Source organism: Bos taurus, chromosome 28 (genome assembly GCF_002263795.3).
Source record: "Bos taurus isolate L1 Dominette 01449 registration number 42190680 breed Hereford chromosome 28, ARS-UCD2.0, whole genome shotgun sequence".
Lineage (NCBI taxonomy): Eukaryota > Metazoa > Chordata > Mammalia > Artiodactyla > Bovidae > Bos > Bos taurus.
In genome coordinates this window covers 25,066,169-25,093,720 of record NC_037355.1, presented here as the reverse complement: position 1 = coordinate 25,093,720, position 27,552 = coordinate 25,066,169, and the positions used below count along the sequence as shown (strand labels likewise).

General features: G+C 33.9%; 1 protein-coding gene and 1 non-coding gene across 8 annotated transcripts in view; both read right to left on the bottom strand.

Moving 5' to 3' along the window:
* Positions 1-251: 251 nt before the first annotated feature.
* CCAR1 (cell division cycle and apoptosis regulator 1) overlaps positions 252-27,552 on the bottom strand; it is a 46,650-nt gene continuing 19,349 nt past the window's right edge. For all 7 annotated transcript variants that reach the window (XM_024986773.2, XM_059882606.1, XM_024986771.2 and 4 more), the window contains 17 exons: positions 26,736-26,865; positions 26,304-26,465; positions 23,598-23,823; positions 22,902-23,015; positions 22,194-22,360; positions 21,245-21,455; positions 20,344-20,427; positions 18,676-18,861; positions 12,276-12,467; positions 10,276-10,515; positions 9,800-9,911; positions 4,520-4,599; positions 3,580-3,726; positions 2,745-2,865; positions 2,319-2,504; positions 1,171-1,376; positions 252-599 (listed from right to left, as the gene is read on the bottom strand). In XM_024986773.2, the coding sequence (XP_024842541.1) occupies positions 540-599; positions 1,171-1,376; positions 2,319-2,504; positions 2,745-2,865; positions 3,580-3,726; positions 4,520-4,599; positions 9,800-9,911; positions 10,276-10,515; positions 12,276-12,467; positions 18,676-18,861; positions 20,344-20,427; positions 21,245-21,455; positions 22,194-22,360; positions 22,902-23,015; positions 23,598-23,823; positions 26,304-26,465; positions 26,736-26,865 (2,624 nt within the window). In that variant the 3' untranslated portion in view covers positions 252-539. The remainder of the gene's footprint in view (positions 600-1,170; positions 1,377-2,318; positions 2,505-2,744; positions 2,866-3,579; positions 3,727-4,519; positions 4,600-9,799; positions 9,912-10,275; positions 10,516-12,275; positions 12,468-18,675; positions 18,862-20,343; positions 20,428-21,244; positions 21,456-22,193; positions 22,361-22,901; positions 23,016-23,597; positions 23,824-26,303; positions 26,466-26,735; positions 26,866-27,552) is intronic.
* Positions 22,492-22,556, bottom strand: LOC112444806 (small nucleolar RNA SNORD98). The gene has a single exon (XR_003033174.1). It is a non-coding gene; the product is annotated as a small nucleolar RNA SNORD98 (small nucleolar RNA).

Below are 27,552 nucleotides of genomic sequence, written 5' to 3'. Positions count from 1 at the left end.
TCAATGTACTGTCTTTTGGATGAATTAAATTTTTAATAAATGTTTTTACAGTCTAGTTAGGATTTTAGAACAAGTAAAAAAAAAAAAGCGTGCTCCAAAAAACTTGCAAAATTGAAGCACCACGCTATTTTCTGACTTATATTGAGGTTTTAAAAGGCTAGTATCTTTCGTAAAAACTAGTAATGATAATGTTATAAATAAAATCGCAACTTTCCAGGTTTTTAATAAATGACATCTGTAATTAAATACTATTGTCAATTAAACTGATGAACTTTATTGGGGTTAAAACTATAACAAAGTTCATCCTAAAACATTTTGCAATGCAAAATTATCTCACTCAAGGAGTGTTTAATAATTTGGATGCCAGGAATTACAAGCAATTTTCAAAAACAAAGACTCACATTCATAAAACTTTATACATCATTTGAACTGACAGATATTTATACTACTAGGATCAAACGTGCATCACTTTCATTCTAGTATCATGATTTTATATATTACATTATTTATCACCATTCTTTGTCACTACATGTATTTTATCATACACTTGCACCATTCTCCTTAGATTTCTGATCTTTATCTTCATTCTTCCCATTATCCTATAAAATATACAAAGAAAAAGTATATTTTATTAGGTTCTCTTAGATGTAACTTTAAAAAAATACCATCAATAAACAGAGATACTCCAGATAGCCCATTTCACCATCTATGGAAAAATGAACCCTTGGGGAACTATTTGAAAGAAATCTCGCAGTTCTGTGCAGAATGACTTTTAGTATTTGAGAAAGCCATATAAGTCCTAAGAAATCAGAGGTTCTCAGGAATACATTACTAACAATAATACAGTCCTTGAAGTGGAGACGTTTTCCCCCCTTGTTCTCTGAGGGAGACCCAGGCTAAAGAAGGTCTCTCAATTACTAAAGTTAGTTTACAACGGCACTAAGTTACTAGATTAGTAAATCTTGTTTATAAAGAAGTCTGCAAACATAAATCATGTTGACATGTGAAGTAAGCTCTAGGAAAATACTATCTTTGGAGAAAAGGACAGAATACTACCACTAGTTTCTGTTAGAAAAGCCACTAAGAGCTTAATAATATTAAATTTTCCAGAGATAGGCTTTTCTGAAAAAGAATAAACTATGAAAATGTTGAAGGTAAACAATAGCTAACCTTCTTAAGAACAGTGTGGATTTCATCCATTACTGTGGATAAGTTTCTGATTGTCTTATTCAGTTGGTTTTCAAATTGCAAATTCATGTTTTCTGAAATCTTTAAGTTTTCTTGTAACTGACTAAGGTCCTTTTTAACTTCTCTAAGTTCACCAGAAAGGTTTTTGTTAGAAATCTCCAAATTTAATATGGTTTTTTCATCTTTATCTGTCAAAAGAAAAAAAAAAGAAATCAAGTTCAAAATTCACCATCTTACCACTTAATATTTCCAATTTAACCTTGAGGTTAAAAATATTTAAAGTCAGAAGACTTAAATAATAATAAGTGTATGATTAGACTTAATAAGCGTATATAATTCCTTAAACTGGCCATAAGTGTCAATTTCAATAGCATAGCACAATGCAATGCTTCTTTGTAAAGAATCCGGCTACAATGTAGGAGACCTGGGTTCGATCCCTGGGTTGGGAAGATCCCCTGGTGAAAGGAATGGCTACACACTCCAGTATTCTTACCTGGAGAATTCCATGGACTGTATAATCCATGGGTCACAAAGAGTGAGACATGACTGAGTGACTTTCACTTTCACTCACAATCAGTTCAGTTCAGTTGCTCATGCCAGGCTTCCCTGTCTATCACCAACTCCCGCAGTTAACCCCAACTCATGTTCATCGAGTTGGTGATGCCATCCAGCCATCTCATCCTCTGTTGTCCCCTTCTCCTCCTGCCCCCAATCCCTCCCAGCATCAGCCTTTTCCAATGAGTCAACTGTCCACATGAAGACTTAACAATACTCAGTTAAATTAAGCTTTACCTAAGTATTACTTCTAAAACCAAGTTCCATTTTTTAGATGATTGCACAGACTAGAAAAAGTAGCAGGAAGTGGTGAAAACTAAGCAGAACTATGGGAGGAATTAAAGGATACAACAGAACAATCAAACCTGAGAATACACATGAAGATCTAAGATTAATTCTCATTATGCTAAGCAATTTTACAACCTTTAACAGAAATAGTCAAATGTAAAGTTACATTATGTATCTACACTATAAAGTATGGATGGATATGCATGTGTACAGGTGTGCATATGTGTGCCCACATATATACCCCAGTAGAGTGTTAAAAGTACCAACATACCAATGCTTTTCCTTACCTGTCTTTTCTTCTAGTAACTGCAGCTTTTGTTCCACTTCAGCTCGTACTTTTTCACTCTTTTCCAATTTTTGCAAGAGGCTTCCTACATCAACCATTGCACCGTTGTACACAATAAGGCCAACATTTTCTTCTACGTCTTTTGACTCCTGTTTTACTACTGGTGTTGGAAGTAACAATCTGTTTCCTATAATATAAAAGATACTTTTATTTTACAGCATGTGGGGTCACAGTTCTCTGACAAGGGATTGAAACCGTAACCCCTGCAGTGGAAGCATGAAGTGCCAACCATTGGACCTCCAAGAAATCCCTAAAAGATACCATACTTAAAAAAAAAAAAAAGATACCATAGTTTATTATGTTATTTTCTTTTTAAATTAATAATACAGTTATAAAATGGCATGATCTTAAAGTAATATACTCAAACCTAGCATATCTTCCTGCAAAGCTTCAGATTCTTCATGGTTTTCTTCATCTTTTGAGGTGTCTGTTAATTTCCGGTAAAAGCAAGATTCACGGAGTACTACTTTATTAAGAAGCTTCTTTACCTGTTATGCAAGAAAGAAACCATATTTAAAAGATGAAAATAAGTTTTTGATTCTCCTTGAACTATGTTCTAATTTTCACATATGATGAACATTAATACCATTTCTCAGGTATCCACTAAAATTCAATTTGAGCACTTACGTTTTTAACTGTCTTCTCTAGAAACCTAAATTTCAAATTATCACTTGAAAAAAATTTTCTAAAAAAAAAAAAAAGCAACACTGAAAGAAACGCTAACACATACATTAAAGTTTATGTACAAACACACATATTACAGCATAGCCTGTGGTTCTAAAAAATGAGAGCCATTCAGCAACTGGGGCCTAGTTAAGGCAATAAAAGGCACACCTATACCATGGAATACTATGCAGTAATAAAAAGAACAAAATGGGTCTCTATTTTCATGGCAGAATGCTGATGATACATTATTAAATGAAAAAAAGTCTCAGATATCACCAGAATGATTTCATGTATTGTTTATAAAACTGGAACTATCATATATAAACACGTATGAGTTGCTTAAAAAAGATCTAGAAGTTTATATATTAGGCCAAAGGCATAGAATTAGACAGAGAGGAGACTTTTAACTGCTTACATGTTATTTCAATACTGTATTATTATGAGCCTGTATTTGCATTTATATTTCAAAAAGTCAAAGATACTAAAAAGAGTTATTTAAAAATGCTTTTCATTTCAAATATTTTAAGATAGATTACCTGAGCCCGAGAAAGATGTAGTCCAAGAGTATAAAATATTTCTTCCAAATCCTTTTCAAGAAGGTAACCACAATGGCTTTGATCAAAGTAAACAAATGCCATTAATAGATCTCTGTTAATTGTGATCATCTGAGTCTTCTCTTTTTCCTAAAGAAAATGCAGAAAATGTAGTACATAATTTTAACCCCTGAAAAGTGACAAAATTTGACTTATTAAGTCATTGTCCATAATATACAAAAATATGAAAAGACCTTTGTCTCATCTTAGCTAAACTGAGTTGATCTAGTTACGTGTATGAAGAAATAAATAAAACATATTATCTGTTGTTGCTGTTTACTCGCCAAGTTGTGACTTTTTTGCGATCCCAAGAACCATAACCCACCAGTCTCCTCTGTCCATGGGATTTTCCAGGCAAGAATACTGGAATGGGCTGCCATTTCCTTCTCCAGGGAATCTTCCCATCCCAGGGATCCAACCCACATCTCCTGCATTGGCAGGCAGATTTTTTACCACTGACCACTTAGGAAGCCCACTGATTATCTGACATATCTTTTCTCATTTAAAAAGACCCTGATGCTGGGAAAGATTGAGGGCAGGAGCAGAAGGGGACAACAGAGGATGAGATGGTTGGATGGCATCATTGACTTAATGAACATGAGTTTGGGTAAATTCCGGGAGTTGGTGACGGACAGGGAGACCTGGTGTGCTGCGGTTCAGGGGGTTGCAAAAGTCAGACACAACTCAGCAACTAAACTGAATACCAAAATACAACTGACTGAATTCTGCTGAGTGGTACTATAAAGATATACAAGCATCAATAAAGTTCATCACTGTGTTACATTTAGTAATAAGTATGTTTTATGTAAAAAATGGAAATCGTTGTGTTGTACATAAGAAACCAATAATGTATGTCAAACATACTTCAGTATTTAATACATACCTTATCTTTAGAGGGCCTCTCCTTGCAGTACCTATTAATATCTCTTTTGTCATCTCGTTTGTTTTCTTCCTCATCTCGATCTATACAGTAAATACAACAGGAGCAAAAGACTCATTTAGTAGATAAATTTCCAACTATCACACAGATTGAAAATACTTTTCTATTACTGATCAGTTTTCATAAGATACAACAGCAAAGAAATATATAAATAAAAATAGTTTGGATTTTATAAGAAACAATTATAGCCCTGAACAGGAAGAAACTTATAAGGAGACCAGAGGGAAGAAGAAAGTGGATTTTACTGATTTAAATACAAGGACTTAATTCAATAAGTATTGGGGGGATTTAGTTTCCAAAAATGAATGTATTTAATACAAAAAGATTGAAACTTAAAATTTTTTTTAAAAAAGAACAAGTATATTTTCTTAAAGGAGAAACACCAATATAGGAATTCTAACTGCAGATGCATTATTGCAGAATAAAAGTGTATGTGAGAATTGAAACGTTTTTTTCATAATTAAGACCTAACAATGTTAATATCCAGATTTGCATAATAAAAGATAGGAAATCAGGTGAAAGTTAAAGCTCAGTTGTATCCAACTCTTTGCAACCCCATGGATGTAGCCTGCCAGGCTCCTCTGTCCATGGAATTCTCCAGGCAAAAACACTGGAGAGGGTTGCAATTCCCTTCCTTCTTCAGGGGATCTTCCTTACCTAGGGATCAAATCTGGTCTCCACACTGCAGGCAGATTCTTTACCATCTGAGCTACCATGGAAGCCCAGGAAATTGGATAAATTATTCTTAATAAATAAATAAACAGAAAACTGACAAAAAAGTAAACTCCTTTCTCTTACCTATCCATAGGCTACCCAGTTTTTGAAGACCTTGGCCACCACCCTCAGGTAAATACCATTACCACCTTGAAATTCAGCTAATATTAAACAATAAATTTGCTTATGGATTCAGTCCTTACCTCCTAAAATGCCTAAGTTGAAGTCCTAAGCCCCTAATACTTCAGAATTTTTCCTTATTTGGAAAAATGGTCTATGCAGAGATAATCAAAATGAGATTATCAGAGAGGGCTCTAACTCAATGACTGGTGTTCCTAAAGAAAGGAGAAATTTGTATGCAGACACATGCAGACAGAAGACAATATATGAGAATATGGGGAAAAGATAGCCATCTAGAAGCTGATCAAAGTTGCCTAGAATAGAACCTTTCCTCACAGCCCTCAGAAGAAACTAACCCAGCCAACTCTTTCATCTTAGATTTAGCCTTCAAAATTAGAGGGGACTTTTTTGCAGATATTTAATGATCAACAATTTTAAAAGAAAATTTTAGTTCTAGAGGTTTCTGGATCTTTCAAATGGATCTCCATCAGAAAGCCCAGAGTAACAAAGGGTTTGTTGGTAAAATACAAGATACAGTAAACACAAGAAGTTGATTAGTCCTTAAGATACTACAGAGCTTATATTCATAAATAATTCACACTATATTCCCTTCTTGAACATTCACAATATAAATAAGCAGCTAAGAAATTCTATAGTAAAACCTGTTAACCTTTGCTTTTAGCCCAAGTTTCCCAAATTTATTTGACCCTAGAATATTTTAGTAACCTTAATACCAGTTAATATTTTGGAACACTCTGGGAAGGACTGTCTTAAGTGAGAAGTTGTATGCAAACAGTAACAATGTAGAAAAATCTTTGTATTAAATAGAATACACATGTGAAAACACACATGAACCTTGATAACATTATGCTAAGTGAAAAGAAGCCCGTCACCAAAAAAAACCCCCACATACTGCATGATTATATTTATACAAAATGTTGTCTAAAATTGTGTATATATCAAAAACCAGTGAGTTGCATGTTTATAAGTGGGTGAAATGATTGATATATAAATTATATCTTAAGGTGTTATTAAAAAAAAAAGAAAACAGTGGGCTTTTCTGGTGGTCTAGTGGTTAAGAATCCGCCTTGCAATACAGGGACACTGGTTCAATCCCTGGTTCAGGGAAGACCCCATGTTCTGTGGAGCAATTAGGCCTGTGAGCCACAACTACTAACCTGACACACTGCAACTACCAAAGCCTGTGTGCAGAGACCCTGTGCTCCACAAGAGAAGCCACCGCGATACAACCGCACACTGCTCACCACTAGACAAAGCCCATGCGTAGCAATAAAAACACACCACAGCCAAAAAACAAATGAAAAATAAATGAAGAAATCTTAAATAAATAAAGGGAAACAGACAAATGTTCTAAAACTACTGGATTGTGGTGATGGTTTCCAATTCTATAAAGTTACTAGAAATTATTATATTGTTAAATTATTAAACTAAATTACATACATTTAAAATGAGTGAGTTTGTGATATATATCTTAGAACAGCAATTGCTAAGTCGCTCCAGTCGTGTCCAACTCTGTGTGATCCCACAGACAGCAGCCCACCAGGCTCCCCCGTCTTTGGGATTCTCCAGGCAAGAACACTGGAGTGGGTTGCCATTTCCTTCTCTGATGCATGAAAGGGAAAAGTGAAAGTGTAGTCGCTCAGTCATGTCCAACTCTTAGTGATCGCATGGACTGCACCAGGCTCCTCTGTCCATGGGATTTTCCAGGCAAGAGTACTGGAGTGGGGTGCCATTGCCTTCTCCAAGAACAGTAATAAGCAGTATTAAAAAAGAGAAAGACTATGTGTGTGGTTTTTTTTTTTTTTTTTTTTTAAGACTATGTGTTTTAAACCTAATTATTTCATACAAAGTACAGAGTGGTTCAATTGCTTGTTTTATTACCATGGATAAATTAATTTACTGCTAAGAGCTGCAGTTTCCTCAATTATGAAATGGTTAAGTATTCACTTTCATTTGTTCACATTTTACAGACATGACCCATTTTGAGTGTTTAACTTGAAAGGTGTCACTTTCGTAACCATCTCTCCAGAAACCTAATTTTAAAACATTTTTTAAAATTCCAAGTAATCACTGCTCAAATCTTAGAACATGCTGCGTATAAAAACTATCTGGTAATCTTTTCCACATCACTATCCCCTACCTACTTTTTCAATGACTACACAGAATTTAACTGCATGTCTATGTCAAAATGCATTTAAATAACTCCCTATTGTTTTACATAAGTTATTCTAGCAACTGTACTGAAAAGAGACTTTAGAGGAAGGGTATAGGGAGGGAAACCAGATAGGGGGCTATTAAAATAATCCAGGTATGGGCTGCCTTAGGGCTACACCAGTGAAAAAAACAGAAGTGAAACTGACAATGTTAGTTACTCAGTCATGTACGACTGTGACCCCAGTGACTGTAGCCCGCTAGGCTCCTCTGTCCATGGAGTTCTCCAGGCAAGAATACTGGAGTGGGTAGGGTGGCCTTTCCTTTCTCCAGGGGATCTTCCCAATTCAGGGATCAAACCCAGGCCTCCTGCACTGCAGATGGGATTCTTTACCATCTGATTCATCAAGGAAGTCTATAAAGTTGGTGACAAATGGTCTGATTCTGGGTATATTTTGAAGACAGAGGCAATATGACCTCCTGATAGTATGGAAATGGAATATGACCAAAAAAAAAACAAGGATGACTCCTAGATTTTAGCTTAAGCAACTATAAGGATGAGACAGCCATCAAGAGTCAGAGGTCAGAGGATTTGTTTGTTTTCATATGGTGAAGAGGAAAAGCAGAAGTTCAGGATTAAGACATGTTTATTTTGAAATGTCAGGTAAGTGGAGATGACAAATAGGCAGTTGATATGGAAGAATAAGAGAAGCCTGATTTGAGATATAAATTTGAGAACTATCAATACAGGTAGATAGTATTTTAAGTCAGGAGAATGGAAAAGAACACCACTAAGGGAGTTACACAGCAGAAAAGGAATAAAGAAAACAACTAAAGAGAGCCAGGACATTCTGACACAAAAGAAAATGAGAACAATGTTCAGTGATTTAAGTAAAGCAGTGATTAAAACAATACTGGGAGAATGGGGGAGAAAAAAATGGGATTGTAAAAAGGGTTCATCTTCATTGAGCAAAGCAGGTAATGAAGATAAAAGAAACAGTGATATATGTGTATCATATCACTGCTACTGAGTTGAATGTCTTTTCTTAGGCAACTTGAAGAATTTCTACTTTCAAATGAATCAGAAACACATACAAACACAAAGACAATATAAATAAGATAAAATATTAACTAATGAATCAACTGTTGGGTATAAGCTGTTCAACTTCTTTTGTGTTCCGTTCTTTCAGCTTCTTGTATGTTTGAATATTTTCACCAATTAGAAGAAAATTAAAATGCTAGGCTAAAAAAAAAAAAAATAGAGAGGCAAACCAAAAATACCTTAAGTAGTAATAATTCTCAGAGATAGGTATTACAAAGAAAACTTAATGATTTTCTCATTTGAGAAAAAAAAATTTTTTTTTAAAACGCCGCAAATCTACACTGAAACCAATAATCAGTGGTACTCCATAAGTACTATAGAACTGGCATATATGATTAGTCAAGACATCTACTATAAAGCCTTTTGAGTTTCATTACTACCAGTGAAAGTCTATTATTTAAAACTTGGATAATAGATATGCAAGTGTTTCTTATTAGTCTTTAAACTCAATCTGAATGTGAGACATACTCTTTTGCTTAGATGATAGCCTTCATAATTTAAAAAAATACTAGAGTTAGTTTTCAGAGAAGGCAATGGCACCCCACTCAAGTACTCTTGCCTGGAAAATCCCACGGACGGAGGGCCTGGTGGGCTGTAGTCCATGGGGTCGCTAAGAGTTGGACACGACTGAGCGATTTCACTTTTCCCTTTCATGCATTGGAGAAGGAAATGGCAACCCACTCCAGTGTTCTTGCCTGGAGAATCCCAGGGACAGGGGAGCCTCATGGGCTGCCATCTATGGGGTCGCACAGAGTCAGACATGACTGAAGAGACTTAGCAGCAGCAGCAGAGTTAGTTTTCTAAGGAAGATTATAACCTTTTCATGACACACTTTAATACAGTTTTTAGGGAAAATTTTACTCAAGGTGAATAAGCATTAATTGTATGTGGAACATATGACAGTCAAAACTAAACATTTCTTAAAACAATCCTCTCACCTAAAAATTACTAAAATAGTAGTTAATATATTAACAGTACTTAATATAACATACTCTCACCAGAGAATATTTTACCTTTCCTATTCTAAAAATTACCATAATCATGCATTTCAGTGATATGAAGTCACCAAACAAAAATTGTAGTTTTCACCCTAAGGGGAAATAAGTGAATCGTACCATCTTCTTCATCCTCAGCTTCTTCTGCTTCCATTGGATCATATTCATCTTGATTATTATCCTCTTCAGTTTCATCATCATCTTTAGAATCATCTTTTCTTTTATCTTCTTTCTGTAATTTAAAATGTCTTAAAATTAAGCAGGATCTCAAAATAATTAAATTCACCAAATTTACTTGAAATAGTATATTATAAATATCTTATAATAATGTACTTTTATCATTCACAACATACATAAATAAGCCATCATGCTATATACCTCAGACTTAAAAATAGAATAAACAAAACTAGTTATAACTAGTTATATATGCTTATGTAGGCTTAATTCAAAAGACTTAAATTTCTAATAATACACTAAAACTTTTTAGTTTGACTTTTATATTTCACTATTCTGATGAAATTTATTGTTCTATGTTACACTACAGAAGACTAATTAGAAAACTAAATCAATTGCTGGTCATACAAATAATTACAGACCTTCCTTTCATCCCTATCTTCTTTTTTATCTTTATCATCGCCTGATTTTCTCCGTTTGGGTTTTGGTTCATCAGTTTCATCATCTCTTTCTTCTTTTTTATCTTTTCTCTCATCTTTTTTGCTTTTCTTTTCCTTTTCTTTTTTATCCTCTTTCTCAGGAAGAGACAATAATGATTTGTATATTCTGACACCAAAATCTCTTTGAAGCATTTCATTGAAAAGCTCTGCAAATAATGAAACCTATAAAAAGACAAAACAGTAACCCAGCCAACTTAGTGAACAAATCCAGCAAATCAGTAATTTATCATACGATGACTTATCACATCCAAGAACTAATGGGCGCTAACAATAAATAATTAATGTTGATGATGCCAAGAAGCCTCAAAATCCTCAAAAACTCTTCTGAAGATATAAATACTGTTTTTAGTGTACTTTTGACCAAATAGTATAAAAAAATAACTGCATGACTTTATCATGTGTATCAACAAGATGTACTCTACAAGTTTTTATGAAATGCCTACTATGTATCAGGACTGTTCTTTAGCAATGTGAATACAGAAGTGAAGAAAGCAGATAAAAATCCTAACTCTCATAAGATAACTAATCTAGGGGGACAAAGTATGAAATAATAAAATCAGTATCAAATTATAATAAAAACAAGCAGGGTAAGAGCATAGAGAGTAATAAGAGTACAGCCGGAGATGGCCTTTCTGATCAAGTGACATTTGAAAACTAATGTTAACTTCACATACAAAAATGACTTACATTCTAATGATAGATTAAAAGGAAATTAAGGGGATATGTTAGATGGAGAGGAAAAAAATAAAGCAACATTTTGCTAGCAGATGTCTGTTTCTCAAATCAGTGTTTTCCACTGTATGGCATTAATTTGAGATCCTCTTACAGCATCCTTTAGATATATAGTGTATACATTATAAGTAGAGATATCAAAGACTATTTTTTTCATTAATTTATTTTTTAATGACTACTGCAGGAGAGGCACTATTAAGAGTTACATTTATGGCAACTGGTAATAAAAATAAAATCATATAACATATGATGTTTAAGGACACTGATTTACTGGAATTTTCAGTGTTTCAAAAACTGTAAACACTTTAATATTTGTTACATACTTTGCATCAAGATGAATAAGAATGCACTTCATGTTTAATAAGCTCAGAAGCCCTCTTTATTTGTTTATAAACATCACTTTTATCTTACCATCTGGTGGACAACGAATGACCTTCTGGGTCAAGTAGGTATGACTGATTTTTACAGTATAATTTATCAAATGAAACAATGTGAAATTTGTTGATAAGATACAATAATTGTACACAATTATAATTTCATATAGGCTATTTACAAAAGTCATATTTTACACCGTTTTGTTTAAAGAATGAACCAATCACTAACACAGAAAGAGAAGTGCATTTCAACTATTTTGAAAAATGACAAATTATGTTGTAAAGCTGCTCTAGAGTAATGATACAAAGGAACAGATTCACCTTGAAAAGATAAACATCAATTATTTTATCTTACACCAAGATCAGTCAGATGTAAAAGTTTCAATCCCACAAAATGGTATTTTAAATTCTACAGTAAATAATAAAGTGCTGCTACATTCCCAAGAGCAGTAGTTAGACATTATTGTATTATATGACCCCTGATATCCTGATAAAAAACAAAAAACACACCACTACTTGTGAAGCAGTCGAAGAAAAACAATGATTGAACCTGAACCGGACTGAGACTTTAGATCCAAGTATCAATTTATGGGAAACAGAGAAGGCAAACATTTAAACCATACCACAGGAATGCAATCAGCAAAACTGAGTTTGTAGGAAATGTCACCTGGTTGTTTTTCCCATAAAAAAATACACTGTAAGGAAAATTTTAAAAACAGAAACAATGAAGGAGGCACTCAAAAGAGATTTGAGATATACTGACCAATCAAAATATATGAACCTTATTTGGACCCCAATTCAAATGTAAAACATTACCTCAAATGAATGTTCTTTATTATCCTCTAATCTGTAGTCCAAAAGTACACTCAAAGACATGATGCTACAATCAAACTTGCCACTTTTTGCAGCCCAGTTTGGATGTACAACGATAGCCGGCTCATCAGGCAAAATATATCTTCTTTCCCGACGCTGGCGTTCCAGTTCCTCTTGACGTTTTCTTTCTTCTTCCTACATATTTGAAATTTTAAATAATGGTTAAACTTCCACATACATTATGTATCATACCAAAAGAAAAAGGGTGAATTTCTAACAATGATAATACCAACTTTAAGGGCTAAGAAGAGAGTGAAGTTCAAATTTACTAAAGAAGATAGCCACTTTTACGGCTCCTAATTCTCTTTTTCATTTTCCAGGGTAAGCTGCTGCCTTCTAAAGAGGGAAAAGACACCACAAACCTGTATTACCATCATATAAATCAGGATATTCTGGGAAAATGGTGGCAATCCCCACATTTAAAAAAGAGACAGTATAATCTAGATACCAAAACCAAAATCCATGTATATTCATAACAAAATGAAATGACAAAGGTATTTCCACAAACCCCAATATACAAGTAGGAGGGGAAAAGTCACAAGATCTAAAACATCTATGTGTTACTGACATCTGTGTAGAGGGGAAGCAGAGGAAGCAATGAGGTTACCTGCTGAATCTAAGAATAGGAAAACCATAAAACAGGCAGTGGAAAGCACAGCAGGTAAATTTAAAAATAGTAGCTGAAACTAGGAAAAGGTGAGTGAGTACAAAGGGTCAGTGTTAAGATCTAAAATGGCCAAGGCATTCTAGGCCCACTTGCAAAGCTGATTTATCAAGGCACCCTTTCAGCACAGGCCAAACTGAGGAGAAACTTCTGGGAGCAGAATCAACAGTGAACAGTACAAGAATAAAAGAGAGAGAATAGAGACGTGGGAGGAAAAGGTCCAGATAAAATCTCAGCAAGACACCACATATTTTTTGGCAGAACAAGAAAATAACAGAACATAGAGCTCTATAAAGTCAGAAAAGCTATCTGAAGCAACCTCCTTCTAACAAACTTTAGAGAAACCACATTCACATAAAAATTAGCAACAGAAATGTACTTTGGTCAAATTCCATGCAAAGTTATTACTGGAAAAAAAAAAGGGGGGTGAGAGAATAAGGAGCAGAATCCCGTCTCTGGCAGACAATGAAAGTGGACCAGAAGACATGGCCAAAAGACAGATAAAAAACCCTTAACTGACTATTTTAAAGTGTGCTAAAAGACATAGAGAAAATGTTACAACATATGAAAGAACAACATGAGTAAATATTTTATTTTATTTTATGAGTAAATATTTTAAAAGTAGAAAATGAGGTGACAGAATTTAGGGAACAATCAGAAAAGAGAGTTCCAGAAATTTAAGAATAAAGTAAAGGAATAAAAAAGCAAATGAACTCAACAGGTAAATGCCTTATTTCCTCTAAAATCAGGAACAAGACAAGGGTGACCACTTTCACCACTACTATTCAACATAGTTTTGGAAGTCCTAGCCACAGCAATCAGAGAAGAAAGAAATAAAAGGAATCCACATTGGAAAAGAAATAAAACTCTCACTGTTAGAAGATGACATGATCCTCTACATAGAAAACCCTAAAGACTCCACCAGAAAATTGCTAGAGCTAATCAATGAATATAGTAAAGTTGCAGGATATAAAATCAATACACAGAAATCCCCTGCATTCCTATACACTAACAATGAGAAAACAAACAGAAATTAAGGAAACAATCCCATTTCAATGCAAAGAATAAAATACTTATGAATAAACTTACCTAAAGAAACAAAAGACCTATATGTAGAAAACTATAAACAAAAGACCTATATGTAGAAAACTATAAAACACTGATTAAAGAAATCAAAATGACACAAACAGATGGAGAAATATACCATGTTCTGGGATTGGAAGAATCAATATAGTGAAAATGAGTATACTACCCAAAGCAAACTACAGATTCAACGCAATCCCTATCAAGCTACCAATGGTATTTTTCACAGAACTAGAACAAATAATTTCACAATTTGTATGGAAAAACAAAGAAAAAACCTTGAATATACAATGGAGAAAAGACAATCTCTTTAAGAAGTAGTGCTGGGAAAACTGGTCAACCACCTGTAAAAGAATGAAACTAGAACACTTTCTAACACCATACACAAAAATAAACTCAAAATGTATTAAAGATCTAAATTTAAGACAAGAAACTATAAAATGCTTAGTGGAAAACATAGGCAGAACATTCTCTGACGTAAATCAGAAGATCCTCTATGACCCACCTCTCAGAGTAATGGAAATAAAAACAAAAAAAACCAAATGGGACCTAATTAAACTTAAACGCTTTTGCACAACAAAGGAAATGATAAGCAAGGTGAAAATATAGCCTTCAGAATGGGAGAAAATAATAGCAAATGAAGCAACTGACAAAGAATTGATCTCAAAAATATACAAGCAGCTCATGCAGCTCAATACCAGAAAAATAAACAACCTAATCAAAGAGTGGGCTGAAGAACTAAACAGACATTTCTCCCAAGAAGACATACAAATGGCTAACAAACACATGAAGAGACGCTCAACATCACTCATTATCAGAGAAATGCAAATCAAAACCACAATGAGGTACCATTTCATGCCAGTCAGAATGGCTGCCATCAAAAAGTCAACAAACAATAAATGCTGGAGAGGGTGTACAGAAAAGGGAACCCTCTTACACTGTTGGTGGGAATGCAAACTAGCACAGCTACTATGGAGAACAGCATGGAGATTCGGTAAAAAACAGGAAATAGAACTCCCACATGACCTAGCAATCCCACTGCTGGGCATACACACCAAGGAAACCAGAACTGAAAGAAATACATGAACTTCAATGTTCATTGCAGCACTGTTTACAACAGCTAGGACATGGAAGCAACCTAGATGTCCATCAGCAGATGAACGGATAAGAAGTTGTGGTACACATACACAAAGGATTATTACTCAGGTATAAAAAAGAACTCATTTGAGTCAGTTCTAATAATGAGGGGGATGAAACTGGAGCCTATTATACAGAGTGAAGTAAGTCAGAAAGAGAAACACCAATACAGTATATTAACACATATATATGGAATTTAGAAAGACAATAATAACGACCCTATATGCAAGACAGTAAAAGAGACACAGATATAAAGAAGAGACTTTAAGACTGTGTGAGAGAAAGCAAGGGTGGGACGACCTGAGAGAATAGCACTGAAACACACATATTACCACATGTAAAATAGATGACCAGTGTGATGCATGAAACAGGGCACTCAAAATCAGTGCTCTGGGACAACCCAGAGAGATGGGGTGGGGAGGGAGGTATGAGGGGGGTTCAAGATGGGGGGACACATGTACACCCATGGCTGATTCATGTCAATGTATGGCAAAAACCACCACAATATTATAAAGTAATTAGCCTCTAATTAAAATAAATTTATTAAAAAACCAAATAAGATAATGTCTTAAAGAGAAAGGGAGGTAATATGGAAATGTTAAAAATCAAAGAGAAATGAAAAAGTGAACAATACTGAGGAAGCAAAAAACGTAAACACAAGACATCAGAATTCCTTAAAGAAAACAAAAGTGAACAGAACAAATAAAAAATTATTACTTGACACAACTTGTTTGTTCATAGCACTATTATTCACAACAGTCAAGAGACAAAACCAAGTATTTTTGCTACCATGAGCTCTGAGGTATCTACTAGAGATGAGCTTCAGGTACAACGACAAAAGGATTAGTTGTAAGCATTAGGTATATAGTAGTAAAACCAAAATTAAGTGAGCATTAAAAGAGAGTACAGTATGTATGCTAAATGCTAGGACAATATATTTATAGGACATTTTTAAAATGGGGAGAAAGCAGGTATAGGAATAGGAAATTCAAAAATGTACTTAAAGTAAGCAAGACTTTAATACTGGTGGTGGGGCTACTAATATTTTATTTGTATTGTGTATCTGTATATATATTCACAAGCACTGGCAAAAAAAAAAAAAAGTTGACAATTTGAGCTTCAAAAGGAGAAGAATCACAAGGAATTGAAACCCATTAAAAATGTTCAAATCCATGTATTCATAATGTTTAAAAACAAACAGGTAACCATCTGAAGATGTGGGGAACCAATTCACTATTGTAAAAACTGGATAAACAACAACAGAAAAATAGTGCTTGATGGAGCAGCATATATACTACATTAGTATGGCAGAGGAATGCTGCAAATTCCTGAAACCTTTTTTTTATGCCACTGTGCCATATATGGGATCTTAGTTCCCCAACTAGGGATTGAACCCGTGCCCTGTGCAGTGGAAGCGCAGGATCTTAACCTTTGAACCACCAGAGAAATCCCAACATTCTATATTTTAAAAAGAAAGAAAACAATCAAGTACTGATCCTGCCTTTTTCTGCATGAATTTACCAAAAGGCAAATACCACTGCATAACCAAAAGAGCAGATGAGAGGAATATGTGAAAACAAAATAAGAATTATAATACCATCATTTTTAACCTCAATAAATCAATGGATTTAGGATTTGAGCACTACTGCCCACTAACATCAAAAAGTGAAAATCTGCTTTCTTCTGTTGCTGTTCTGAACAATTCAATTCTAAAGCAATTCCTACAAGCAAAGTAGGTGTCTACAACAGGATTGAGGTTGATGAGAAAAGTTTAGAGCTACAATGGCCCCGAGTAGAAGAGCTGCCCAGTTATCAGGCACTGATATCCAAATGAAGCAAGGAGGGCATCCATACAGAGAAAGTATAGGACAAGAAATAAGACTAAAGTGGAATAAGGAGGATACACAGATTGGAGAGGGAGTGTGATATATAACTAAGGAAATAAGCAAATCCATTAAGTATAATAGAAGGTATGTTTCTCATTATTGGGGAAAGGAGTTAAAATATATAGAAAGAGAAAACCAGAAAGAAGTCTGTGATGTTGGAGTAGGACTAGAGTTATTAGTGTAAGCTCTTCACTTTCAACGTACACACCACAGTAAATACGATGTACCACTCTTCACTAAAAGGTACCAAGGCTTCCGGGGGAAATGGGTGACTTCAGAAACAGTGCAGGGATAGTAATCAATGAGACTAAAACACTTTATATCATAATGCAAAATAAGCGAAGTCCTCAAAAGATGACACAAGGCTATTTGGAAGAACACAGAAGTCAACCTGAAATGCCTCCTGCTGGCCAACTCTGAGATAATTCCACTATCAAATCTACTATTACATCCATAATCAAATTTCTCCAATTATCTCAAAAATACTGTTAATGGCTTCCCCTCCTCCCACCCTGATCCAGGGTCCAGTCAAGTTTCACTCAATGCATTCAGTTGTCATTATTAACCTTCTTTAAATCATTTTTCTACTTTCATCACATGAACATTTATGAAACGTTCCGACAAGCTGCTCTGTAAAATTTCATACATTCTAAATCTGTTTCCTTACAATTAGATGAAGGTAAAACATTTCTGGTAGGAAGACTTAATAAATAATGATGTGTACTTTCACAATACATTCCATTAGTACACACATAATGTTGGTTTATCCAATTACTGTTGGTGTAACACACTTCTGACATCCCCATGTTTCAAATTCAGAAAACACCCGGAAGTTATTCTTCTGGGCATATAAGACTGAGGCACAAACAAGAGTGAATAAACGGTCTCTGAGTCTTAAGAACTGTAATGCAATCAAGCACACAGCTTTAAAGCAGCAAAATTCTCAGACAAGCACTTCATCAAAACTCAATCTCTGAACTTAATAGCTCTGTCAAGCAAATTTTCTTTGATTTTTTAATATCTAAAACATTATTATTCATTAAGAGGAAGGATTGAAAACACCTGACTTACAGAAATCATTCAAATGTCTCTCAAGTGAAGAATGAATAAACACTGATACACTGATGCTGTGGAATATTATTTAGCAACTAACAAGAACTACAGAAACACACAATAAAAATGGGTGAATCTCTAACGCATTATGTTAAATTAAAGAGGTCAGACTCAAAAGGTTATATAATTCCATTTAAATGATATACTTGAAAAGGCAAAACTATAGGAAAACAAATCAGTGGCTTCCAGAGGCTGACCAGGTAGGAGAAGAAAATGCTTACAAAGAGGTATTAATATAAGTTATTTTTAGGGGATGACAGACCTTTTTTATATATATGATGACTGTGATGGTGGTTAAACGGCCATATGTATGTGTCAAAACTTGCACAACTTTTCACTAAAAGGATCGATTTTACTATTATGTAAATTATATCTTAATAGAAGTATATACACATACATATTCAAAGAACCCTATAAACCAATATTAAGTGTAATAGTATTGAAATGATTTAGTATATACCTCTTTATCATCTTCAGATTTTCTATCATCCTCCTCTTCCTCTTCTTTCTCAGATTTCTCTAATTCCTTTTGTTCTTCTTTTTGCTCTTCTACTTTAAGCTGTTTTGTCAGTCGGGCTATTAACTGGGATTTTAAGCCTTTGGAACTAAGAGCTCGACTTTCTAATTCTTTTCGGAGATCATTTACCTAAACATACACAGCATAAAAACACAGAAAATGGAAATAGGATCATGAAACAAGGAATCATGCAATTATCTTCTGTATGAGTTTTTTAAAAGTTTTGGTGAAAGGGACCCTTGTACAGCTCATAAAATATTTGTAAAAATGCAAACTGACAGAATTATTTTTTTAAGTAATTTGCAACATATTTTAAGATGCTTTCAAAGAAGTTAATGCTCTTTGACCTAGAAATTCTAGTCTCTGGGAATTTACTCTAAGGAAATAATTTATAGACAAGAAAAAAAACTTGTTATACATTCTTTGTCATAATCCCTCCATCCAAAAATGTGAAGAAACAAAATATCCAATAAGAGTATTAATACATAAGGAAAAAACAGTACATCATTTGAATGGAAGAGTATAAAACATTTAAAAATAAATTACATGGGAAACACTATTATTAATTGAAAAGGATGAGATGGAAACTTTTTGATACATGATTAGAACCAAGCAAACACTTTATACCCAGAAAAAATAACAGAAGATAATACATCTAATTTTTAAGAAAGGTTGCTCTGTTTGAGTGACAGGCTTGAGTCATTTTTTCTTCAATATTTTATGTATACACTAATTTTTAAAATAAGCATGCATAATATTTATAGTCAAAGAAATACAAATGTTTTAAACTAAGAAACAATAGAGAAGCCATCAGTTAGACAAAAATTTCTTTGGGCTGCAGGCTTAATCTAATCTTCTGAATCTATAGGATTCTATATCAAACCTGATGTTGAGGAAAACTGATGTTGAGGAGTAGTGCAAGAGTGTCAAAATTATGATATATATTCTCTACTTACTAAAAATCAATGTTGGCTTAAAAACTATAGTTTCATAAGAAAAACTCTGATTTTGCTGAGGACAGAAGTTAACCAAAAGGTCAGCTTTTACATGTTAATAAACAGCTGCAAAAGCAATCAAGTTTCTGATCTACATAGAATTTATATATGTAACTCTCTAGATCTACATCCACAGTATAGACTCAGAGATGCAAAACGGTCAAAAGATAACAGGTCCAAAGACCTTGGGAAGCAAAGAAAAACTCGTTAAGTATCAATCAAAGATTTTCAAAACAGGGTCTTATATTACCTTCCTCCTAGTTCAGATGCATTTTGAATCCACATTTTACTTTTAAATTCATTTAAGAACTGGATAATCTTTTTCTATGTTTCATTCCTTCTCCTGGAATTTAAGTAAATTAAATGCAGAAATTCCAACTCTTGGTCAGTTTCCAAATCAGAAAACAATATTGCTCACACCATACACATATGCGTACTACATTCACCAGATACTGGCTGAACTATTTAATTTTTGCACACACAAACACAACACAGAATTTTATATTTAACGAGCGGACTTCATTTTTAATGACTTATATCTGAAAAACTATTGTCTACAATATCCTCTATTCCTGTTCATAGATTTATAATTAAATATCATTACTTTCAAAGTTACCTTCATTGTCTTTGGGTCAAGTTTAGACCAATGGGTAGGAGTGGAAATTTCTTTAGCTTCACCATCATCCTTCTCTTCTTCATCCTGATATACAAAGTTAAGAACAGAATTACTATTCTGAAACCTTAAAATAAAGGTTAATTAATTTTTAAAAGTCTGTTGCTGATCTGTGCAAGGTCACAAATGTTTCAGATTGTCTTCTCCTAAAGTTATTATTTAGGCAAGTCCACGTACATACATTCTACCACTTTTAACTGATCACAAAGACACTCATCAGCCAATCAAAGCCAGATCTGTGAAACACAAAAGGGTGATAAATTACAACACAAAGGATATCAGGGATGCACAAACACTGCCGGTTCTCCACTAACCACACAGTGTGTGATCTTGCCCCAATTTTCAAACCACCCAAAGTTAAGACTGATTTAGTCAGACCTTTCAAATGTACCAAAGATGCCGCCACATAGCCTGAAATTTCAAATCTCTCAGACTTGTGGTTGTCCAATTTCAAATATCCATGACTAGAAATGATGACCGTGAAAGAGAAAATTTTTTAAATTTTAGAAAATGGCAAAATGTTTAAAATGGCTTAATACTGAATCTTGCTCAACAACTGGTCCCAGATTCCAGCAACTAGACCTATGATAAAAACAAAATTCTGTGCAATTTAAGCACAACTTATTTTCCTTTGAGGTCTCAGCACTCTTAAAGTTAGCATAATAGACAAATTTTTTTAAGAGAAAAGAACATACAACTATACTGCTGAAAGCTGGATTACCAGTCGCTGTTACCAGTTATGTTCCTCCATGTGTGTTTGTTATGTAGTGTGTGGTGTGCATTTGTGCCTGTGTTCCTGTGCCTGTGAGAAGCGGAAATAGAAAAAGGGATTAGCGTTCAGTGCCTGTTCTCCATCAGCCTCCTTGCGTTCACCCTGAAGCTTCTCGACCAGCTGCTGCTTGTATCCTCGGGAGAGGGTTTCCCACTCTGAGCGGGTGGGAAGGCAATGCCAAACATCCGGGAAAAATAAAACCACTGTCTCCACATGAGCTGGAACTGTACGCCCCTTGTGGGTCTCCTCAGGGCGATGGTAGCGAATCTCTGCAAAACGGTACCTGTTGCAAGGGAAGAAGCATGTTGGAAAAAAAATTCTAAAATACATTTTAAAGACCCTAGTTCACTTGTAGCACATCAAGTAAAGAAATTTTGCTGCAAGAACTTGAGGTTGGTCTAAAGAAAAAAAAATTATAGAAGCCATAGTTCCTCTTTTGGTACATTTGTACAATATTTTATGGTTAAAAGAATATGTTCCCCAAGGCATTGTCAAGTTTGATTACAGAGCTACCCATATTTTAGAGAATACCTGAAGAAGCTGGATAGCTGTTCAGATTTCATGTGCTAAAAAAAGAATGTTCTCAATTAAATCACAAGAAATACACTAAAATACACAAGACAAATAAGCCTCAAGAGAAAATATGGCTGAACAAAAATAATCAGCAACTACATCATTTTATAACAAAAGAATTATAATGAAATGAAGTTCTCTCTTGACGATCTTCTCCAGCTATGCATGAAATGAAAAATATTTTCAACATACATCCAACTTCCAAAGTACAGCGTAACAAAACATTAATATTTTCAGTTTATTTTGATTAGTTCTTAATCCTTTTCCCCCAAACATTTTTGGCACCAAATAAACTTTTGCTACAAACGAGCATTTTCCTTTGAGATTATCTGCATGATCAAGATTGCTAAAATACGGGAGGGTGGGGGTGGGAGAAGGCTGATGGACAAGAACATCTACATAAACTATTAGAAAAACCTTTCTAATCAAGAAATGAATTAGTACTTACCATTGTGTGCATACACTTAGATCAATGCCTGTCAGAGCCTTACAACAACGAATAGCAGTCTTAATCAACACAAAGGGGTCTTTTTCTGGGTCTGGTCCATCCAACGAAGGAGACCAATGGCCTCCAATGGCCATGGCTTCATCCTTGCCTTTCATGCCCACTAAAAACTAATTTAAAACAAAGAATCATTTACATGTATTATGTAACCTGTCAAATTACAAATTAAATACTTGAAAAGGAAAGGAACAAACCTTTCCAATACCATTTTTACTACCTCTGGTATCTGTCAGTCAAGGAAGAGTTCAGTTCATCATGTTCCACACTGCATTTCAGCAATGGAATAGGATTTATACATCATAACTCATCCTTCTAAAGTATTTCCTCAGATAAAAAGTTCTTTTAAAGAAAACAAGCTATAATTCACACTTTAAGAGCATCCAGATACACTAAATCCACTAAGATTTTATTATGCTTCAAATATATAGTATCAAAACGACAGCTGAACTAGCGACATATAAATAAGACATTAAATACAGCCATAATCTGCAATGAGAAAAACACCTCCATCATTTACTGCTGTAACTATATTAAAATAAATTATAAAACAAATCAACAAAATTTAAAAGGTAGTATTTTTAAATTTTATATATGGACAGAACTAAGCAAAGTAAATATACACCTAAAGTTAAAATAAATCTTTCAGTTTACCTTAACGAGTCTAGCAGGATGCTGAAATCCATCTCGAAGTTCTTGTGGGTCTTCAGCAAGAGCACATGACTTATGATACAAATCTTCCATACTAGGGCTAGCCATCAGCATTACCTATTACAGTCAAATAATTCAATCCTGTCAAAAGTCTAAAGTAATGTAAAAAAATGAGAAGCACTACTAATTATCCTTCCATAACATTTAGCTGAAGTTTTTTTTTTTTGTAAAAAATGGAAAATGCTACAGCAGAAATGGTATTGGATACCTTATAATTATATAGGTAACTTTGGAAGAAAAGGCGTTTTGATCTATGTTTATCAAATAGCAGAAAACTACTGACCATAAGCAATATACTCAATGTTATCCCAAAGACTAAAATATGGTGCATTTACCCAACAAAACATTTTATCTGGATCTATCAGAAGCCATAGAACATTTCAAAAAGCTCAATAAAATGAACTTCATCTTCACATTTTATAAGGTTCAAAATGTTGACGCAGTATCACAGTTTTACAGCTCAAGAATTAAAGCAAAAAAGAGGTTAAATTACTTTAACAACCAAACAATCAGGCAGACAAGAAGAAAACACAGGCTTTCAGGTCTTAAAACATAATACTTTCTGAAGATTAACTTCACATACACTCTTAATACAAATAACTGCTCAGAAATTTTAGCCGTGTATCACAGAATACAAACCTTTGCACTGTATAAATGATCAGCATCTGGTGGATCAAGAATGGCCATATTTTTTTCTAAGGACTCTACTTCTCTGTGCATTACATAGAAATTGCAGTAATTTCCCAGCTGAAATGGTCTTGACAAAGGGAAAGCATCCACCCATGTAAACTGAGCATCAAAAAAGTCACTAGGTATATATAAATTCTGATAACGGCGCCTTAGTTCCATCATGTCACAACTAGGACTGAAAAACAGACATAAGTAGTGAATAAAGTGCCTCTAACACCAAAGATTATGCAAAGATTCACTCAATTCTAAAGCTATAAATATATAATTTGACACAGTTAAAAGCCAGTTGAAAATGAATAGTCAACTATTAACGAGCTTTACATTTATATAGAAGCATATGAAAATGTCATTTTCAAATACATTTATTTACAGTTTTGAATAAATAGCACCTACGTGTTACCTTCTTTATTATTTGTGTATAGCTTAAAATTCACTTAGAGAAGACCCTTTGAAATAACTTCAAACCAAGTTCCAGAGCAGATCTGAACAAAATCAATTCTGTTTCAGTTGAAGCTGTATTTTTGAGAAAATTATGGTTCATACAGAATGAATACAAAGAAGGGATAAGAATAGCACCAATGAGTATGACAGCTCCTCCATCAGGCTTATACAGTATAGAAAAAAATAAAATCTTTATTTCTTCGCATCTCTATACCTCTCTATTTAATGATTAAGATCCATACCTGATTTATTATGTAAAGAGAGGATAAGTTTCTTGTCTTTTAAATGTAACATACTGTATTTATTTTTAAAGGATGATTTCCTTTTTCCTAAGAAACAGAACATTTAAAGGAGAGACACTCAAAAGTAAATCAATCTAGTAAAAAGGCTGAGAGATAAGTTAAAAACATAATGAAAAGTGGAAAATACCAATAGTGTGTAAGATAAGATTAACTACACTGTCCTTTTAAAAAACAAAAAGTACAAAATGTGAGCTCTATGTATCCACAAGGATGTCTTTTCATTTGAAACCTAAAATATAGAATTATAAGCTTGTTATTACAGTTGTTGACATATTTGGATAAAATTTTGCTGTCAAAATATAAAAAATGTGGTTATCTGAGTGTTGTTATTGTTTTTTAAAAGAAGTGTTACAAACAAAAACTGTAATAGTTTTAGTTTTCCATCACTAGAATCTCTGAAGTCATGTTTTATCCCACAGGAATAAAATCTATAAATGAATGAAACATCACCACTTCTTGGCATATATCCCCTATTATAACCACATTACTACAAGAAAATCTTGATTTCCACAACTACCGATGAGAAGAAAAATGGCAACTCTAAAATAACTTTTATTTGTAATGTGTTCCTCTGATATCTGGGAATTTACTTCAAAGTGAGGAAGTGATACCATGAAGATTTAACTTGGAAGGATAAAGACAGCTGCTCAAATTACATCCTAAGTATCAATTCCTCCCAGAATAGCAATTGAGCTAGGAACAGATGAGTTTAAAAGCAGAGCTGCTCTAGTTAATCTGGACATGTGGTTTTGTTTCAAATGAATTCCTCTGAAATATGCAGACATATTTTTAAAATATACAAGTAAACAGGAGTAACAAGAAAACTAATAAAATTAAGAATCGTTAGTGATTTTACCACATGCAAAAGTAAATGAACATCATCTACCTAACAACTAAGCAAAGTCATCAAGCAAGACTTTGGGGGCATGGAGTAGCTTAAACACTACCCTGGTTTACTCAATATAAAACTGAATAAGTAGAAATTTTAATTTTTGTAGGTCAGTCTTATGAACACTTTGTCAAATGGAGCAATACCCTCTCAAGACACTGAACTACATAGTTATTTGTTCCTATGTCAAACAGTTTTAAACACTTTCACTGATTCATTTCTTATTTTATTGTAAATTTGCTTTTACCACCTGTTAATTTATCTTATACACAATTATCAGTTCCAAGGCTTTGAGAGGATTCTTCCCTTCCTTTAGAGTAGATTAGTCATTTATCAATTTGCCTCTTTATGAATTACAATTTTGCACCTATTACCTAGTTGGCCACCACATCCCAGCCATCACTATCTACAACTGCCAAACAATGGATTAAGTGCTTTACTTACATGAAATCAGCCCAGCCTCACAATTAGTTCTGGATAGTTAATATAATTTCCATTTCACAAGTGAAGGTTAAAAATTCTTGCTAACTTTCCAGTTACTTCTGATTTCAAAAGCTAAAATATGTATATATGTATACACACATATGTGTATATGTTATATGTCTGTTAAGTACATACACAGAACCATGTTTCTATTACACTGCACAGCCACAGAGAACTTGAAGTAACTGGTCAGTACGGTATCATTACTTCATCATACACAATGAACTACGCATGACCTTAATAAAGTCATCAATAAACTAGAATCTTAAATAATTTTACTTTTAAGGAACAACTTCATTACAGAGGGGCTGCCTTTTTCAATAGCTAGTACCTATAATGAGTGTATGAAAATAATGCAATCTTGCAAAGAACATAAATGCTAATTCAAATTGCCTTTCTGCTCTTATGTAACTAAGAACTAAATGTTATGAAATCAAAATTATACAGAAAAAAAATTCTCTAAATATAACACATTCCTCCAAATTACAAAAAGTACAAAATTAGTAATTTAAGAAAACAATGGGGAAAAAAAGAACTTACCAATCTAAAGAAAACTTTGAAAACTGAACTGTGTAACGTGGGACAACACGTCGGACTCTCCGAGGTGACCGTTCCCTCTCTCTCCGAGGAGATCTCTCGCGGGAACGTTTTCTCTGAGGAGATCTTTCTCTGGATCTACGTCTTTCTCTTTCTCTTTCACGACTTAAAGCAAATTTTTCTAAAATTACTTTTTCTAGCATTATCAAGGAGTTCTTTAATGAAGTAAATTTAATATGTATAAGCATACGTATAAATATAAGCAACATTTCACGGTGTACATTTTTAAATAACTTCTTGAACACTGTGGTAAAATACACACAATATAATAATCTATTTTAATCATTTTGAGGTTTACAGTTCAGTGGCATTAAGTGCATTCGTTCACACTGTACAACCATCACCACTATCAAAAGTATACTTCTAAAAACATACCTTCGGTCATCTTTTCTGTTGGGCACTTGATCCCCTCTGTCATTTCTTCCTGAAAATCTGGATGGTGGATCTAACCTTCGTGCTGGTTGTGGCTGTGAAACTATACGAACAGGAGGCTGCAATAAACCAGCTTTAAAAGATACAGAAAAATATATTTTAACTTATTTAAATGAAGTTTAAAAGCATCACTGGGTTAAATTTTACATAGAAAAATTTGGCTTTTAGGTTTTGTGACCCATAAATGGTAAATGCCAGGGATGATTTGCACATTTATATATTTTTAAACTATCATTTGAAAGTATAGAAACCATTTTCAGCTCAGGGACCATACAAAACCAGGCCACAGACCAAATCATAGGGCTACAATGTGCCAATCTCTGACCTACAGATATTAAAGCAAAGACATTAAAAAACAACAAACCCTTGTTGTTGGCTACACAAGACATTCTCGCAGCACCAGAGTATCATCCAGACATTTTCAACACAGAGAAAAACCTTTATAAAAAGAGATCTACGACCATCACTTTGACCAAGTAATCCACCACCTATAATACTGGAAGAATCTAACAACATTTCCCACCTAGTATGATGCAGTACGAATTAGAAAACATCACCTAAAATGTGCCAAAAGCCTTTAGACCTAACTTTTACTTTATAGTTTATATGGCAGAAAGAGGAACAAGGTAAAAATACCACAAGGAATCCACACAATTCAGAATAAAACATTATAAGAGAATTTACAAGTCAACTAGACCAGTATTTTAAAAAGTCAGTGCTATAAAGGAAGAAAGAAAAAATGGAAAACTATTTTGGAATA